The 17,435-nt window shown below is 48.1% G+C and overlaps 7 protein-coding genes across 7 annotated transcripts; 2 read left to right on the top strand and 5 right to left on the bottom strand.

Moving 5' to 3' along the window:
• Window positions 1-60: 60 nt before the first annotated feature.
• EV420DRAFT_1479289 (uncharacterized protein) lies at window positions 61-1,405 on the top strand (the record flags this gene model as incomplete). Its single annotated transcript, XM_060469557.1, has 4 exons — window positions 61-410; window positions 459-705; window positions 757-1,252; window positions 1,326-1,405. The coding sequence occupies 4 exons, from the start codon at window positions 61-63 to the stop codon at window positions 1,403-1,405; spliced, it is 1,173 nt and encodes a 390-aa protein (XP_060331514.1).
• A 283-nt stretch (window positions 1,406-1,688) lies between these two features.
• EV420DRAFT_313664 (NADP-dependent oxidoreductase domain-containing protein) lies at window positions 1,689-3,193 on the bottom strand. The gene is made up of 7 exons (XM_060481669.1): window positions 2,988-3,193; window positions 2,708-2,936; window positions 2,506-2,654; window positions 2,373-2,447; window positions 2,206-2,314; window positions 1,925-2,150; window positions 1,689-1,870 (listed from the first exon to the last, which is right to left on the bottom strand). Exons 1-7 carry the CDS (start codon window positions 3,084-3,086, stop codon window positions 1,768-1,770), a joined length of 990 nt encoding a protein of 329 aa, XP_060331513.1. The 5' UTR covers window positions 3,087-3,193; the 3' UTR covers window positions 1,689-1,767.
• A 107-nt stretch (window positions 3,194-3,300) lies between these two features.
• On the bottom strand, window positions 3,301-4,717 carry EV420DRAFT_1642261 (pyridoxal phosphate-dependent transferase; the record flags this gene model as incomplete). Its single annotated transcript, XM_060477333.1, has 5 exons — window positions 3,301-3,960; window positions 4,013-4,154; window positions 4,202-4,216; window positions 4,270-4,611; window positions 4,665-4,717. The coding sequence occupies 5 exons, from the start codon at window positions 4,715-4,717 to the stop codon at window positions 3,301-3,303; spliced, it is 1,212 nt and encodes a 403-aa protein (XP_060331512.1).
• A 670-nt stretch (window positions 4,718-5,387) lies between these two features.
• On the top strand, window positions 5,388-7,073 carry EV420DRAFT_313728 (uncharacterized protein). The gene is made up of 4 exons (XM_060481670.1): window positions 5,388-5,699; window positions 5,754-6,230; window positions 6,281-6,550; window positions 6,608-7,073. The coding sequence occupies exons 1-4, from the start codon at window positions 5,542-5,544 to the stop codon at window positions 6,807-6,809; spliced, it is 1,107 nt and encodes a 368-aa protein (XP_060331511.1). The 5' UTR covers window positions 5,388-5,541; the 3' UTR covers window positions 6,810-7,073.
• On the bottom strand, window positions 6,578-10,066 carry EV420DRAFT_313641 (uncharacterized protein). Its single transcript, XM_060481668.1, has 12 exons — window positions 9,080-10,066; window positions 8,973-9,026; window positions 8,850-8,922; window positions 8,494-8,801; window positions 8,359-8,447; window positions 8,223-8,306; window positions 8,122-8,172; window positions 8,048-8,068; window positions 7,751-8,001; window positions 7,517-7,693; window positions 7,374-7,465; window positions 6,578-7,324 (listed from the first exon to the last, which is right to left on the bottom strand). Exons 1-12 carry the CDS (start codon window positions 9,688-9,690, stop codon window positions 7,039-7,041), a joined length of 2,097 nt encoding a protein of 698 aa, XP_060331510.1. The 5' UTR covers window positions 9,691-10,066; the 3' UTR covers window positions 6,578-7,038.
• Window positions 10,067-10,421: 355 nt separating this feature from the next.
• EV420DRAFT_313306 (uncharacterized protein) lies at window positions 10,422-13,741 on the bottom strand. The gene is made up of 12 exons (XM_060481667.1): window positions 12,581-13,741; window positions 12,472-12,525; window positions 12,352-12,424; window positions 11,980-12,287; window positions 11,843-11,931; window positions 11,707-11,790; window positions 11,607-11,657; window positions 11,534-11,554; window positions 11,242-11,486; window positions 11,017-11,193; window positions 10,888-10,967; window positions 10,422-10,836 (listed from the first exon to the last, which is right to left on the bottom strand). Exons 1-12 carry the CDS (start codon window positions 13,531-13,533, stop codon window positions 10,551-10,553), a joined length of 2,421 nt encoding a protein of 806 aa, XP_060331509.1. The 5' UTR covers window positions 13,534-13,741; the 3' UTR covers window positions 10,422-10,550.
• A 208-nt stretch (window positions 13,742-13,949) lies between these two features.
• EV420DRAFT_1269284 (uncharacterized protein) lies at window positions 13,950-15,875 on the bottom strand (the record flags this gene model as incomplete). The annotated part of the gene is made up of 11 exons (XM_060467492.1): window positions 13,950-14,078; window positions 14,128-14,235; window positions 14,288-14,386; window positions 14,525-14,671; window positions 14,725-14,864; window positions 14,920-15,024; window positions 15,081-15,434; window positions 15,485-15,538; window positions 15,594-15,604; window positions 15,664-15,736; window positions 15,797-15,875. 11 exons carry the CDS (start codon window positions 15,873-15,875, stop codon window positions 13,950-13,952), a joined length of 1,299 nt encoding a protein of 432 aa, XP_060331508.1.
• Between the last annotated feature and the right edge of the window lie 1,560 nt (window positions 15,876-17,435).

The raw sequence follows: 17,435 nt of genomic DNA, 5'->3' as shown, positions 1-17,435 counted from the left end.
CTCTGCGCTTTGTATTTCTACTCAAATCCTTGCAATGCGCCCTGCTCAACATAAATACCCATGCCGACCAAAATTGATCCCCCAAATTCAAACATGATGCTCTCTCTTGTCTCTCCAAATATTGCCAGCATACCCGTCAAGGCTGACTACTCTTTGCTCGCCAAGGACCTCTTTCAAGTCACCCGTCATTTCGTGCTCATTGGCGTCGAAGACAGGACCAACGACGGCTTGACCACGGTGGAAAAGTTCGAGAGACCCAGGGCTTGCGATATTCGGTTTGCGACGCTGCCCAACACTGGCCAGCAGAGACAAGGAGGATGGTCTTCTCTCGAGTTTCCTTTGGAACCTTGTGAAAAGATTCGGACGTTCAAATTGGATGAGACAAATGGATTGTTGGCTGTCGTTACTTGGTGCGAGACACAGACTTGTATTTCGTTCGTTATCTGACACGCTTTCAGGTTCGACGAGCCCGTGTCCGAGGAAGGGAAATTACGAATGCGCCTCCGAATAACGCGATTTCCCAAGTTAGTGCTCTTGCCAGGCGCCGCGATTCAAGAGTTTCCTTTCGAGATAACGGCCCGCGACAATGAATCCTCGCCTGACGCCTGGGTTGATATTTACGAAGATCTTATTGGGATTCGCCTTCATGAACTAGAGGAGTCGACCCTTCGCGTGTATGATTGGAAGACAGGGTTGTGCAGATTAGTATGCCCTTATTTTGCGTGTTATTGTTCTCCTCTCACTGGTCATGTACAGGAAGACCGTTGCTCCAGGGGCTCACAAGGAACCTCCTTTGTTTTCCTCCAAGCTGACACCATCGCCGTCGCCTGTCGCAACAGCGCCGCGGTGAACCTTCTAACAATCCCAGAGAGAGGCTTTGCCACCGCGACGCCGCCTTACCCAAAGCTTACTGCAGCCATCCGGACGCTCAAGATATGGCCAGACATCCTACCACCCCTAACCCAAAATAGCGTGTATACTGCTTATCCCCAGCAGCTTACCCCGCCACCAGAGGGCGAGCTAGACATCATCTTTCCCTCTGTCAACTGCTTCTCTTCTATCGACTCCAATATCGTTATTGTCAACGTCGTCGCGTCTGGGCAGTCTACAGACATCGCCATTCATCGTGAAACCTTACGCTCCTTCTCGGCTAGCACACCGCCGTTGTTCCCGAGTATGTCTGTTGAGCAGTACGTCGGAGATACAGATGGTGTAGGGCGGGTGATCATTCCGTGGGAGGAGTGGGGTGAGGGTAAGGTGGAGGTGTTTGCTGGATCCTGGGGAGAGTCGATGGTAGATGGGTCTTGGTATGCTACGCTGTCTAGGGACCGTCGCCTCAGGATCCACGACTTTGGTAGTTGGTGGGGTGCCGGACCGCAGCCTACTGGGAGCGGGGGCAAGGTAATTCTTGATAAAATTGTCGGTTACAATGATGTCGTTGTGCAATTCAGAGAGAATCGGGGTGTTGGGTATGATGGTGAGAACTCCTGTTATGTTTCCTTTCCACCTCGCTTATCGTTCGTCATAGGTAACAGAACATGGCGATGACGGCTGCTTCACATCGATCGATGTATATCAAGTGAGAGATTTGAGCGACAAGGAGAATAGGTAAGTACCTCACAAGGCGTTCTACAGTTCATTGACACTCTTTCCTAGAAGTAATCCTACTCATCACGATAATATCACATCGAAAGGATCCAAGTTAGCAACTACAAGTTAGGATACATCATAATTCACATTATTTGCCTTCTTTTCCATCACCGCTATTCAAATCCCAAGGTTTGGCTTGTACTTGGCCGACTGCTCCTCAGGCTCGTTGAAGACATTGACATTCCAGTTGGGCTTAGAGTAAGCGTAGGGGATGTTGAATCTGTGCGTCAAAGTCAGGATCACATCAAAGTATTAATCAGAGCGAAAAGCAAACCTCGTGTGCTCCTTCGCACCAAGAGTCGAAATCTTTTCGTAGTCCTCCTTACTGAGTTCAACCTGCTTGAAGTTTGAGACCAGCCTCTCTTCCTGTACACTCTTGGGAATGACAGAGTATCCTCGATACACGCCCCACGCAATCAAAACTTGGGCCGGGGTGGCACCCAGTTTGTTGGAAATTTCGGTGATGACAGGATGTTCAGTTAGTTTTGGCTTGTTGAACACTGTATGAAGTCGTGAGTCCGTCTTTCCTCCCCGCAGAAGCGTCAGGAGACTTACTGTTGTTACCAAGGGGACTGTAGGCTGTGATATGTATCTTCTTTTCGTTGCAGTATTTGACGAGGTCATCCTGGGGTAGGTACGGGTGTGCCTCGATCTGGTTGGCAACCTAGAAATAAGTGGATTTCAACATTATTGGTCAAGCTACGTCATAACACCATCCTCACCGGAACGACCCCAGTCGCCTTGATGATTCCCTCAAGTTGTTCTATATTGAAATTGGATACGCCGATGGCTCTGACCTGCCAATGTGCGCGGATGAGAAACAGGTACGAATCGCAAAACTGCAGTACGGCGGACCTTGGATTTTGGGAGCGTGATCATTGCTTTCCAAGTCTCGACGATGGTGGTTTCCAGGTCAAGTTCCACGAAATTCGGGTCCTCTGGACTGGGAGGCTCCAATCCCCTAACCTTATCCGAGGGTGCAAATGCAACTGGCCAGTGGACCACTGTAATGATGGACCATCAATTTCCGGTCCGAGATCGGGTAAGTCATACGCACGGTACAAATCCAAGTAATCCGTCCCAAGCTCCTTCAACGTAATATCCAGTTCTTTCTCTACCAGCTCAGGCTTGTGAGCGGTGTTCCAGAGTTTGGAAGTGATGAAGAGATCCTCTCGTTTCACGACACTAGGGATCACTTTCTTCAGCGCAGCCCCAACTTCGTCTTGGTTGCCGTAGATGTACGCGAGATCGAGGTGACGGTAGCCGTTCTTCACTGCGTACTCGACCTGTAATCGATCAGTCAACCATCAGTTGGGAGATCAGGGAAACGTTAGTACGGCGTTTTCGACTTCCTTGGGCTTGGAGAGCCAGGTGCCCAGTCCGATCTGGGGAATGGTGTATTCGCTACCGAGGGGGACGCGTTTTCCGAAGGACATGGTCGAAGTGGTGGATGGGAATGAAGGGACGGAAGTAGGGGGCCCTCTGCGAACTTTATACCCCCAACTCCGTACTGTCGGCCCGGTCTAAATGCGTCATCCGGGCCGGCGATTGCTCCACGATGAGCAATTTCTTTTGGTACAGAACGCGCTAATTTTGACGCGTTTTAGATGTCACTGATTAAATCAACTCTATGTCTCTAACTATCCGTGTCTATCTTCCAGCCAAATATGCTTTCTGCTTCTTGAGACGCTTGCAGGCAGCTACGATCTTTTCATCGTCTACATTAGCGACCGAGAACCTTATCCACTTGCCGTCATTGGCGTTGCCGTCTTTGAAGAACCCTTCAGGAAGACCGACCACTCCTAGCTCCACCGCTAGCCTCTTAGCCACCTCACCTGCACCGATACTAACGAAGGGATGCCGTACGAATGCGTAATACCCTCCTCTTGCCGCTGCGCCAACTTTCCATGCCGATGGGAGCTCTTTTCTGAATAACGCGTGTCGTTTCTCGAGCTGCTCAGCCATCTCTCTTATCGAATTCCGGAGTTCTGGCAGTAAAGGCCCAAGAGCGAGCTGTGGAGCACGCGGTGCGCATATTTGGAGACAGTCAAGGACCTTGTTAATCTCCTTCAATAAAGATGGGGCAGCGACTAGTGCACCAAGGCGATATCCCGGGATACGATAGGACTTGGAGAAGGAGTAGAGATGTATGAGGGTCGTGCGCCAGTCAGTTGATGATGAAAAGAGGGGATGGGGCGAGCCGGAGGTGATGAAGTCGCGGTATGTCTCGTCGATAATAAGCGCGACGTTGTACTCTTTCGCAAGTGCAAAAAATTCTAAAAGCAAGGAAGGAGGATAGAAAGCGCCGGTCTTGTAAGAAAACATATATCAGCTGTGTCATCTCCAGGATTATCATACTCACTGGATTGTTTGGCGTAACAAGAGCAATTGCTTTTGTACGAGAGTTTATGAGGCCTTTGCATTTCGCTACGGACGGGAAAAACCCTTCCTCAGCCGATGTCTGTAGTAACACAGGCGTTATCCCGAGTAGAGTCAAAGTCATTCTACGGGATTTTTATTAGCGATACTTATGCTGTAGCAATCGACGCACTGATGATTGAAGTACCTGTTCACGGTCAAGTTGGATTGTACAAAGAAGCACCCAGTAATAAGACTTACCAAGGAATTGGCAAGATGACTTCATCACCGTTGTCTGCCAGGGCCATTACCGCAGCAACGAAGGCCATATTACAACCTGCTGTTATCGCCACGTCTTCGGCATTCACATCCGCGTCAACATTTCCTCGATAGATTCTTCTCATCTCTCCCGCTACACCTTCCCTCAGGACACTCTCCCCCTCAGCAATACAATATCCCCAGGCATCGGACGCGGAAGAAGCCACAATCGCATCTTGCAAAATCTTCTCCGGTGCTGTTCCCGGTACACCTTGAGAGAGATTAAGCAAGGGCCGCGTTGGAGTGGGCTTGTACATGGAGGCCCATTGCGATCCTTGAGGAATCCTAGGCACAGGTACGTCACAGAATATTACGAGACGAAGACGGGGAAAAATCACGGTGACGGTACTGTTCCAAGGACGCCTTTCGAGGGACGCAACAACTGGGCCATGGTAGTAACTTGATAAGAGGAATAACTTTGGATCAGGAATCGACCCGGTTGATCGGCAGCCTGCGGACCGTTCTTCCGAAGTAACGTGGGCCCGGGTATGTTCGGGCCTTCCCGCCAGTCGACATTGGCTACTTAGTAGTACTTACTCAACTGGACTCAGGCTGGCTGCCCGCACTCCTTGCACGTTCGTCTCTGTGCTTGACACTATGTCGTTTCTAGTCGTGGGGAGAGTCTCCGAGTCTATCGAAAGATTATTATAACGACGTGGCGTTGCATTCGTAGAGTCAAGTGAAGCTTGATGCCCAGCGGGCGGCGGAGGGAAGAGCCAAGGAGGGCCTCGCTTGCAGTCGTCGCAAAGTGCTTTGCTGGAAATGATAAAATGACTTTTTTCCGGGGATTGTGCGAAGAACATAATAATTTGAACGTTCCGCCAGCCTCTAATACCCATTCTCTAGGATGAAATCCTATGTTCCTATTAAAATAATTATTGAGATTCGAGCAAGGGAGGGAACGAAAAGAGCAACTCGTTTAGCCTATGTACGTCGACGTGGAGGTAAACGGTAAAGAAAAGAAAACTGCGGGTACGGTACGTAACGGGTTCGGAGCCGGTTGATTCCGACGGCTCGTACAGCCACAGTAATTCCAACAATAATTTGCGATGAGTCTACCTTGCTCTTCTCCACCACCTCGCAAGGACCTGACATGAAATAGGTAGCAGTACTTTGAATCTGATCGAAATCATTTTATGTACGGCCGATCGAGTCAGGAATGAGTCAAGGAATCGAGTCACAATTTTTTCTCAACCACCTGCCATCTCATCCAAAATGTCCAAGCCCAGTCTCTGGCTCCGCTGCGAAAAAAAGGAGTTCGAACGCCGAACTGCATTGACCCCAGCTACGACCAAAAGGCTTATCGATGCCTGTTTTGAAATCTTTGTCGAACGGGACGAACAGAGGATTTTTGTTGACTCAGAATACGAAGCGTTAGTACATATATTACGTCCTCGTTCACTGCTCCTAACTCATTGCTGTGATAGTGTTGGATGCAAACTGGTGGACAACAATTCTTGGCCATCGGCACCGGTAAACGTCCCAATCATTGGATTGAAAGAGCTCCCCGTGTCCACAGACCCTATCCCGCATAGTCATATCCAGTTTGCTCATTGTTACAAGCAACAAGATGGGTGGATCGACGTTTTGTTGCGTCTTCACTGCGGGGGAGGTACTCTGTATGACATAGAGTTCCTGACCGACGCCAATGGCCGTCGAGTCGCAGCCTTTGGCTATCATGCTGGGTTCGCAGGGGCTGCTGTTGGTGCTCTCGCGGTGGCATCGCGGAGAAAGGGCGAAAAGCTTGGACACCTCAAGTCCTTCGAGAGTGAAGATGCGATGATTAACGCTGTCAAGACTGCCTTGGGTGGGAGTGGCAAAGGTGTTAAGGCCCTGGTCATTGGCGCTATGGGACGGTGTGGACGCGGCGCGGTTGACCTCTTCAGAAAGATTGGTTTGGATGAGTACGCATGTCTCCCCAGTTTCTGACACAATGACTCATCTTCTCATCCAGGGACGATATTCTCAAGTGGGACATGGCGGAAACGGCCAAAGGCGGCCCCTTCTCTGAGATTCTTGATGCCGACATCTTCGTCAACTGCATCTATCTCAGCTCCAAGACTCCCTCGTTCTTGACTCGTGACCAGCTCATCTCTGCTGGGAAGGGACGGCGGTTATCGACAGTCGTCGATGTTAGCTGCGATACTACCAACCCCTTCAACCCGATCCCTATATACACAATCAACACGACGTTCTCTGAGCCCACTGTTCCTGTCGACGTTGGGTGAGTAATCTTAATATGAAGAGACATCCTCGTATGCTAATTCATTAATATTTCAAGGGCTGAAAATCCGCCTCTGTCCGTGATATCTATTGATCATCTCCCTTCCTTGCTTCCAAGAGAGGCCTCAGTGCAGTTCAGCTCGGACCTTTTCCCCTCCTTGCTCCAGCTTCCCGATCGGGAGACTGCACGAGTATGGACTGAGGCCAAGGCACTCTTTGACAAGAAGGTCGCGGAGGCTATCAAAGAGGCTAAGCTATAGACGCATGAGAAGGAGTAAAACACAACGTGTGCTATAGATAAGTAGACCAGCTGATAATTATCATACAACAGAGCACATATGACAGTAGTACTGAGATCGGAATATCCTAAAATCTTACCGCTCCTATACTCTTCAGCGCACAGCGCAAGGAAATAATTTAAACACCAAAAACACTACGAGACCCCGGTGCGAAAAGATCAACTCTCCTTCAGCATTAAACATCCCTCGATCACACGTCCACCACGTGAGTCGGCGGCCTCATCTTCATCCGAGGTATATCAAATCTCCTCGCAAATCTCCTCCTGAGATTCATGGGAAATCGGTCCCAATACTTGACCAGTGCCGCGACTTTGGACAGATAGGGAACATGCACTTGTTTGACCTCCCAAAATGCAACAATGCACCAGAGTATGAGGACGCCAACGATTATCCATGTACCACCCACGAGCATTCGGTCAGATAAACTGTTGGCAGTGAAACAAACTATGCTGAATGCGACCAGGAAGGAGACCACTCTGGAGTGAGGGTTAGAATGCGGACAAGACCAAGTGAGGATATACGTACGCCCACATGAGTAAGGCAGTAGGTAGGCTGTACATGATAGCCAGAGTCTCCATACCTCTACTGTTTCGTTTTGTCAAACGCAGGAATCGCACCTGAGAACTACATGAGCTGCTTGTACTGAGGTGAAAGAACAGCACACGTGCCGAGTCTTTGGACGAGTCATGAACCCTCATACGAGTACCCAAGATCATACTGCCTATGCTCGCAATCATGGAGACGTAGCTCGATATTTGTGCTGCCGAACGTCCTCCATCAGCACTAGCATCATCAACACTCTGGATAGCCAGGAAAGCAACGTTGGCGTTGAGTAAAACAGTAGCCTGTATTAATAAGTCAGAGAATCTCGCCGTATCTGTGTATTAGTATGCGATACTCACGTAGAGGGTAACTTCTTGCCATTCGGTGTTGAGCTTCTCAGTGAAGCTAGTCCAAGACGCCTTGTGGGTGTGGAGATATCCGTCGCCCCCGATCTTTTTTAGTGTAGTAAGGTGAATATCGGGCGTGAAGAATAGGAATGGTGAAAGCAGAGTGACGAGTAAGGTTCGTTTGGCCGACGTCTCATAGATTAACTGATCGCGCGCAAGCCGGGCACCAGGTTGACCGTGAAAGTTAATGAATCGGTTCCTAACTAGAACCTAGTCAGACTCGGATTACAGTCACAGATATCAACTCACAAAAGATGAACATAATACGGCCTTTCAATTAGTTAGTGCATATTCAGTTTCGTGACAACAAAAGGTTTTTTTACCGATACTGCACACAGAACCTGGACGTCGAGATGGTCCAGAAGTAATTGATTCTAGATATGAAGTTGTAAGGCATCGAGCTATGAAAGTACGACGTCCTCACTCTCGACGCAATCTGTGACACTGATGATATCTTGTAGCTCGGAAACGCTATAGATGGAGGTGGATAAGGTTGAAGTCATTGTATCTGCAGGGTAAAAAATATACATAACAAAACACTTCCGGCAAGAAGAACCTACCTCCTATGTTATGGATCAAGATATCTCTGAGCTCCTCGATAATACCCATGGTCATTTCCGTACACGTCGGGAACAGTTGGCAGTGATACCTACTTTATGTCAGCGAAAAATAAATACGCGCCAGCAAGAATGTACCAATACTGAGCCTCTATCTCAAGACCAACATGGGACGGTTCGGTGACGCCTTTGACCCCATCCCATATGTTGAAGTAGGCTGCATTGAAGTCATCCAGCCAGAAGACGGAACGAGTGTCGTGGCTCGCGAAGTAGTACGCGCAGCATTGCTCGCCGGTGTCCGGGTCCCGGACGAGCTCAAACACAAGATCGGCATTTGCTGGCATTGTTATGTTGTATGCATGAATGAATTCATAGATATTATCCATATACTTCATGGTGGTTTGCAGTTTTTCTTGGTCGCACAAATCAACACCGGTGAATGTCCTCTATGAGGAATAATCAGAAGTTGTCCTGAGCACAACTCCTGGAAATACCTTTTCCTGATGAAACCAATAAAGTGCACCTTCGGGGTGCACAAAGGGCATCCAACCGTGCTCGACGTGATGGCTTGATATAGAAAACATGAGATAAGGAATCTGGGAAGAGCTTGAACATACGGAGGAAACTTAGTCGTCAAAGGATCGACCCAGTACGTGTTATCATCCAGTGTTCTGAGTCGTGCATATCAGTATGGCAATATAGATACACATAAATGAACACAGACATGGTAACTTCTCTTGTGTATCTCTGAATTTGTTCGGGCGCCAATGGCCAAAAGGGAGGATGCACAGAAGTCAATATAGTAGGCGATGAGGGAGCACCGCCTGGAAAAATATTGGTGTCCACTCCCTCGTCTTGTACCGGAATCGGTGGGAGTGGTCGAACATCCTCCTCGGAGGCCGCTGAATCAAAATCGCTTGTCGCAAGGGCAGGCGTGGAAACTGGAAGAGACCACCTCACATGTCGTACGGGTGCCGCCCCGTTAGGAACTAGACTACCTTCAGACGCCAGAGGCACGTTCAATAGGGAGGAAAGACCTGGAAGACAGAAAATGGGTAGAGAATCTTGGGTTGGGTCAACCGATGATAGCTTCTCTACGTCACCGTTGTTCTTGCACCTTGTTCGCTCTCCGTCAGGGGTTCTACCAGGGGCTTGGTCGTTACTAGGTCGCGGACTCTTTGTATACACTTTTCTGCAAAGAGCTCGAGAATAACGCCGGAACCGGCGCCGCAAGAAAACCCAAAGCGCAATAATAACCTTTAACGGTGAGCAGCTACCTGTATGGTCATGAAAGATTCTTTGGAGTTCCCTCAATAACCACTGGGAGGATAACATGAATGCCGGTCGAAGACAACGCGAAAGGATGTCGTTGTAGAGAGCACAAAGCAGCGTGTGGACGACGAGCACGTACTACACGTGTATCGTTATCCAGGGGTATCCACATTAAAGAAGTGAGAATTGCTGTGGAGAAAATGCATTATGTATGCCTCGCGCCTGTGATGACATTCCCTGCGCTTAGAATACTCAGAAAACGTCATAAAAACGAAGACAAGGTTGTAAGCGCTGTGGATCCGCTGGTAATAACGGTCGTTAGCAATCAGACTGCAGAAACGTGGTGCTGGTTGACTAGAGGGTATTAAGTATTTGGTTTTGTAGTGCAATTCAGTACCTGTGTCCTTGCACCTGGCCGTGGAAAGATGAGATATGTGAGCGAAACATTGAAATTTTGAAAAAGGGTAATCAATTCTCACGTTATATTTGAAATTTGGGCCAATATCAAGACGCGTTGTATCTTGCTATATTCAACAGCTCGTCCAAATTTTAGTCCCAGAAAAGCGTGAATCACTCGATTTTAGCAGCTATGGCAATGTGTATTATTTCATGAAGTGGCGGAATCTCAGAAACGAACGCCTGCTGAGTGCACAGCAGTGCTGCTAGTGCGAGCAAGAAAGACGACTACATACTCAAAATAGATCGGGAAGATATGGCAGGCTGTGGGTATCTGTTGCAAAAGATAGTGTCGATAAAATAGTAAAATCGTGGAGTTCTCGAACATTATTAGATGATAAAAAGAGGGAAGACTCGGTCCAGCCGGTCCAGACTTCAAAAATCTGGTGACGTTCAGCGCGAGCAAATACAGGACTAAAAGCATTCATACTGACGCATTCACTCACTCGTCGCTTCGGGATATCCCCTCATACGCGAATAGCGGCCTCATCCATTGAGCTCATTGGCGGTCTTCTTTTCATTCGACCCATAATATTCATGTAATGTGCGGAGAGAAATTGTCGCCAAACCTTGATTGGAGATTGTGGTTTCCATGTATACCGGTCGTATAGCCGTTCGACATCCCAAAATGTGATGACGCACCAAAGGATGAGAACACCAGTGAGGATCCACACGATACCCAGGAGGATCCGGACGGATAAGCTGGATGCGGCGAAACATAGAAAGCTGAATGCCACCAGAAATGCGACCATGCTGGTTTGGGGTCAGAATGCAGAAAGACCATGTGAATACCCAAGTACTCACGCCCATATCAGCAAAGCATGAGGTAAGCTGTACATGATAGCCAGAGTCTCTAGACCTCTCTCTTTCCCAAAGAATCGCATCTGCAAAACGCGTCAAACCCTCTCTTAAGGTCACCGAAATAAAACGTACAGCATCTTTGGATGAGTCGTGGGCCCTCATACGAAATCCCGAGATGATACTGCCTATGCTCGCAATTATTGAGACGTAAACAGATATTAATGCAGGTGATCGTCCTTCGTCGGTACTATGGTCATCAACGCTTTGGATAGCTAGGAAAGCGACGTCGGCGGTGAGCAATACAGTGGCCTAAAGATGAATTAGGCAAGCACTATGAACGAGGACTGCGATCCTTACATGAAGGATGACCTCCCGCCACTCGTTATACAGTTTCTCAGTGAAGCCGCTCCAAGCTGCTATGCGAAAAAATCCATCTCCTTTGATTTTTTTGAGCGCAGTGAGATGAATATCGGGGGCAAAGAATAGGAGTGGTGAAAGCAGGACAACTAGCGGTGTTCGTTTGAACGTTATATCGTAAACGGATGCATCGCGCTCAAGCCGGGCACTGGCTTGACCGTAGAAATTAATGAATCGTTCTCGAACTGTAAAATGTTACAGCTTGACTTAATAGTCATGATCCCATACTTACAAACAATGAACATCAAACGATCTTTGGATACTAGGTCAGCGAGTGATCAGGTATGACAAAAATGCTCCCTTACCTATGCTGCATGCCAAGCTCGGCCTGGAGTTTGACGTCCAATCGAGTGATTCTGGGGGGAAAATTGTAGGTTTCAAACCATGGCATCACTGGGTTCTTACTTCGAACAGTATTTGTGAGGTTAAGCATTTGCTGTAGTTCTGGAATATTATAGGCAGAGTTGGATTTCGATCGGGTCATTGTATCTGAAGATTAGGCGGTATAAACCCAACATATATCATGATTGCAAAAACCTACCTCCCATCCAAAATATCAAAGTATCTCTGAGTTCGTCAATGATATCGAGTGTCATTTGTCTGCATGTAGGAAACAATTGACAGTGGTACCTTAACATTCAAGTCAGCACTGAAGACCATTAAGGGAGAAGTTCGTACCAATACTGTGCCTCTATTTCAAGGCTGATATGCCCCGGATCGGTAACACCTTTGACTGCATTCCATGCACTCAGAAAAGTCCCACTGAATTCATGAAACCAAAAGATCGAGCGATTTTCGTGACTTGCGAAGTAGTACGCGCAGGAGATCCCACCGTTACCCGTCGGGTCCGAGATGAGGTCAAGTACGAGATCGGCATCTGATATTACAATACCGTTCGTATTCATGTAGTTGTCGAGATCATTGAGGAACTTCGTGATGAGCTGCAAGTTGTTCGATTCGCTAATGTCGACATCGGTATACACTTTCTATGCCAGAGGGTCAGAGAACTATTTCATATGTATCACGATAAAATCTGATTTTTGAACATACCCTTTCCTGGTGAAAAAAGTAGCGAGCACCCTCAGGATGCACACACATCAACCAGTCTACGTGAACATGATTCCTACAAGAGATAAGGGATAGGGAAAACCTTGAAGAACGAAAACATACTGCTGAAATGAAATCGTTAACGGGTCGATTAAATAATCGGTATGTATAGATTCACTGTGCCAGCCACGTCTTTAGAAACAGCAGAGAAGCAACGGCAAATAAAACATACTCGGTAAAGTCTTTGTTATACCTTGGAACACGTTCAGGTGTTAAGGGCAAGAAGGAAGAATGAGCATTAAGAGTCAACGTAAAGTTCGAGGTGTTGTTTGAGTCGTTGGTGGGCTGTGGTGCCGGTGCAAGCATATTAGGAACTTGAACATCATATGGATTATCGATCTCTGAGGGCAGCTCAGATTCAATGGTCTCCATTGCCTGGATAATCTCGGATTCGCGCCACAAGTCGCTTGGATCTTTAGACTGGCACGCATCGGAGCTAGATGGTGAATCGGGCATGGTTGAAAAGGGTAGCGATGGTCCTGAAGAGTTATAAAGGGTGTCTGAGAGCCATTCGGAGCTTTTGGTAGTCGACCCTGTCATATGGCTCGGATCGTCAAAGCTTGCCTGTGGTTGGGTAACAGACTGAGATCGTGATCGAGACTGAGAACGACTCGGCAATGGATAATGAGCGAGACGGTGTCCTGATGCATTTGCGTATGGCCCAAAGTCAGGTTGACTCGACGATCGGGGCCGGACTTTGGGAAGAGTTGAGAAACCGTGGTCGCTAGTTGATCGTGTCACGGATGAAGATCGAGAACCGTAACGAGACGAAGATCGAGAGCCATAGCGAGATGAAGCAGCAGAGGGATAACGAGAAGAAGACCGGGAGCCATGAGTTGACTGTGAGGGGAAGGCGCTTCGACATACGACCGCCGATACCGGTTCCTCTACATCGTCGTCCATGACTGTCATCCTCCACTTCGTACAGATTTCATCAGTAGGTCCACCAAAGACTTTGTCGTTGATGGGCTGTGGACCTTTTGGGGAGGCTTGATTACCTCGATCCCAGAGATAGCGTCGGAGTTGCCGTTGTATGAAAGCCCAAAGAACAAGAATAACTTTCAGCGGTGAGCGGCCTCCTGCGAGATCACGAAAGATTTTCAACAACCGCTGAATGTTAAACATGTTGGACGTCTGTCCAGCAACAGGTGAAGCCGTGATAATATATTGTATAGTGCTGTAGAGTTGCTGTAGAGCAGTGCCACGCAGCAGTCAGCAGGCACACGCGCTATGCCATATGACATGCAAAGAAGTGCAACCTGCGTCGAGTTACGAGTGTTTGAATGGACGAACATTATTTTCTTAGATTGGCGTCTCTGAAGGCCAACCAACAGTCAAGAAAACGCCAAGCGAGACATAAGAGACACAAAAACTGTAACGCCTGGGAGAAGTCAATTCCCACGACAAAGATAAACTAGTGGCATCTTGCCTATTCTATTAAAGTATGAAGCCGCATCAACTACGATCCATTTTAACGCCGCTGGTATACTGCTCTAGAAGATAGCAGATAGACCAATCATAATAGTCAATCCAATCTTCGCTTATTCATACATATCTGCATCGTCCTTCACCTCGATTCCAAATTTCGGCCACATGTACTTGGCTAGCATATCTTCTACGCCATTATTGATGGTCTTGATCGCACCATTGACTTGGTACACCCTTTTTCTCTGAAGTATTATTAGCGTGGGAGATTGCGCACTCTGACTGCCCACTTACAATGCCTACAGACACCTTGATAGACGGAGGAGAAGGCGTGTATCTCTCCAGCTCATCCTTTCCGGATCCATTGATGAGCTTCAGGATGTTCTTGGCTGCAACATCGGCCTGGAGGGACAATTAGCAAAACATACATGAGGTGCAAAAACCAAAGACTAACCTGAGCATAAGCATTATGTCCAGCTTGAATGGCACCGAATGCATCGGCCGCGTCTCCAATAACGAATATGTTTCCGTAGGGCGTATCTTCGAAGTCTTCCTCAGAGACAGGCGTGCTGGACGCAGTAGAGGATACAGACTCCTCAGAAGGAGCATTCCTTTCGTCTAAAGCAAGCTTTTCGAGTGCTGCCTGCAGCTTGACAGCATCGGAAATCATGGTTGAAGACTCAGCATTGACCGAGGTAGGTGATACCGAAGCAGAAGGAGCGATTACACCAAGCTGGAGAGTCCTCAGTACATGGGCCAGCGAGTTCTCCGGGTTCAATGTAGACGGATCCATCTCCTTCAACAGCGCGGTGCTGGGGATCTGTCCTGTACAGAACAACTGATGAAAAGGATTAGACTTCATTATTTCTGATATCAGAGGAGGTGGCATACGAGGACATCGGCAGCGATTTCCTTCCCGGACTGTGTTCGCACAACGCGTTGTCCCGCATCATTAACCTTGTCGACAGAACTCATGTCCAAACGCTCCCCAAGGATCATCTCAACGTTGAGTGCCGTCAAAGACTGGACGACTACGGTCATTATATCAGGAACAAGAAACAGAAATGACAAGACATTCGCACGCACTCTCGATGTGCATTCCCTCGTCATACTTGGGTAACAACCTCCGACGCGAATGGAGTAGAGTAACCTTTTTCATTGGATAAACATCAGCGATATCAGAGGCCAACTCTACACAATCATGATGGTCAGCGGGGCTTAGGCGAAATAGTCGGAAAGCGGCATACGTATTCCTAACGCCCCACCTCCCACGACGAGCACACTGCCGGCCGCCGCGATAACCTTCTGACTAGTTTGGAGCCAGCTGATTCCCTCTGCCTTGGTCCCGTGACATTCCGTCTTTTCTTTTTCTTTGGAGTCGAGCCGGGGACCCCACAGGTTGACAGGATCGGGCAGTTGCGACCCGAGCGCGTACACAGCATAGTCATAGTGGAGCGTGTTAGAATGGATACCGAGCTCCGGAAATGCTCGCGAGAGGATGATGCGATCTGGATGGAAAGACTCCACCTGGGCATGAAGGACGATATGCCGCGACGGGGCTGAGGGGTCTGGCAACTGGAAAATGTTGCGTGTAGGAATGACTAGTTGCGGATTCAGTTAGGAGTTAGAGGAATGAAGAGGTGGGTCATACACGCTTTGTGTTCATGTCCTAGGAGGACGGAGTACCGGGGGAAAGTGTACACGTCTACGATGAAACAATCAGTTGGAAGCAACTTGCTGGCTCGGACCTTGTAACATACGATTTACGTGGCTTCAAAAAAGTCAGGGTTTAGGATCAGCAAGAAGGAGGGGACGTAGTATTCCACGTACGTGTTTCTTTCAACGACTACTACTCTCCATCCTTCCGGAACCGCGTTTGCGAGGAGCTGTGCTGCGCGAGCGCCTACATAATAGCACAGTTTTTAGGGAAAGAGGCGAAAATCTGCTAGCCGGGGGTACTCACCACCATATGCCGCGCCTAGAACGACAACAGTTCTCAAGGGAGTGGGGACGGGAGCAGGGGAGACCGCGGTGGAAGCCATTCTAGATGTTCATCATTCGAAGTCAGGTTTTTTATCTGATTAGATGTTGTATTACAAATGCCAAGATAAGACAGATAAGACCGAATCATCGGTAATAAGCTCCGAGCCGAATATGATGCGAGGAGTGTTGAAATTGCGCTGCGATCTGCCTCGTAGGAAGAGCCTGGTTGAATAACGTACGTTGATAGCAGTGTGATAGGCGTACGAGTTTCTGGTCGCGGCATGGCATGTATGCTTAGATACAGGTGCAGTAGTGCCTACGGCATAGCACACACCCGTCCTGCTGCGTTCATTCAATTCTCAAGTACTGCGTTCGGGCGGCATTCTATGGCTTTGTGCGTCGCATCGGCTTGTTTGATAACCTTCAAGATGATACACGTCACGGTAGAAACCTGGTAGGTGTAAGGTAGAAGTAGCTGGGATCTTATTGAACAGATAGGTCAGTAGCACAGAAAGGCATTGGTACAGTTGACTCACTTATCGAGGCCAAGAATCTTTCAGATTGGGCGTAAGCCGGCACGGAGGCACTGTTCTTTACTCAGATTGCGGAAGAATGGGGACCTTCATTTTACGCCTTAATCTAGTGGAATGACGATCTTTTTGCCGTATCACCCTGAACCTATGAAACACACATGTGATATAAATACGAGCTCAATTATATTCAGAAGAGCAGATCTTACCCGACCATCATTTTCGCTCCCTAAACAGTGTCAAAAGACTCTTTCGGCGTCGAAAAGTTAAACCATGTCCTGTTCAGCTGTTCGGCTTGTTGTTCGGTGTAATATTGCCACAAGAAAGACGGGAATTAGATGCTCCAGGTTGGTATACACTCGTGTGATGATGATATCCATTTGCATACACCCACTGCAAGCCGAGCTATCCATTGAACCTGATTGATGAAGTCGAACGTGCCGAAGCAAAGATTTAAAACCCTGACAGGCTATACGATGTGGCATGGAAGAGTCATTCGAATAGAGATCTAGTAGTCGTCCTGTAGATGGGACAGGGCCAAGTATACGAGAACTATTGGCATATAAGCACTTATTGCCAAGCAAATCATATTCGGCGTACCTGCCATCAGGATGGATATGAATGAGAGAACATGGTACCATCGACGAGAAATTCTTGGTACATGTGACTCTGATAGGCAAGCAGGTGCCGCTATTTCAGCCACTGACAAGAAATAACGCTACATTCAGGTGTAAGCATACAAGCAAACGTGAACTATATAAAATAAATCAAACAGACTTTTTTTGTTTTGATAATAATCCGTAGTCTCTTCTGTCTGACCAACAGTTCCTGCCGACCAATCCAATTTTCCTTGGTGCAATCATGATAACTGATTCAACTGTGGGTTGATACACTTCGCGAGAAACCACTGCATCCACGTACCATTTGTTGCGCAAAGGCTCAGATAGCTTCAATTCTAGCGCCTTGTCATTTATCTAACAGCTGCACGTATTCCTAACGTCCCTGGTCCGGCGCATATATGGAGGAACCGGGAGTAACAACGGCGTCAGTAGATACCGTAGCGCGTACGGCATCACCTGGGGAGCACTA

This window comes from Desarmillaria tabescens (assembly GCF_030435595.1).
Source record: "Desarmillaria tabescens strain CCBAS 213 chromosome Unknown EV420scaffold_15, whole genome shotgun sequence".
In the NCBI taxonomy this organism is placed as follows: domain Eukaryota; kingdom Fungi; phylum Basidiomycota; class Agaricomycetes; order Agaricales; family Physalacriaceae; genus Desarmillaria; species Desarmillaria tabescens.
Note: the sequence above shows the minus strand (reverse complement) of the source record. Positions and strands in the feature narration are given on the sequence as shown.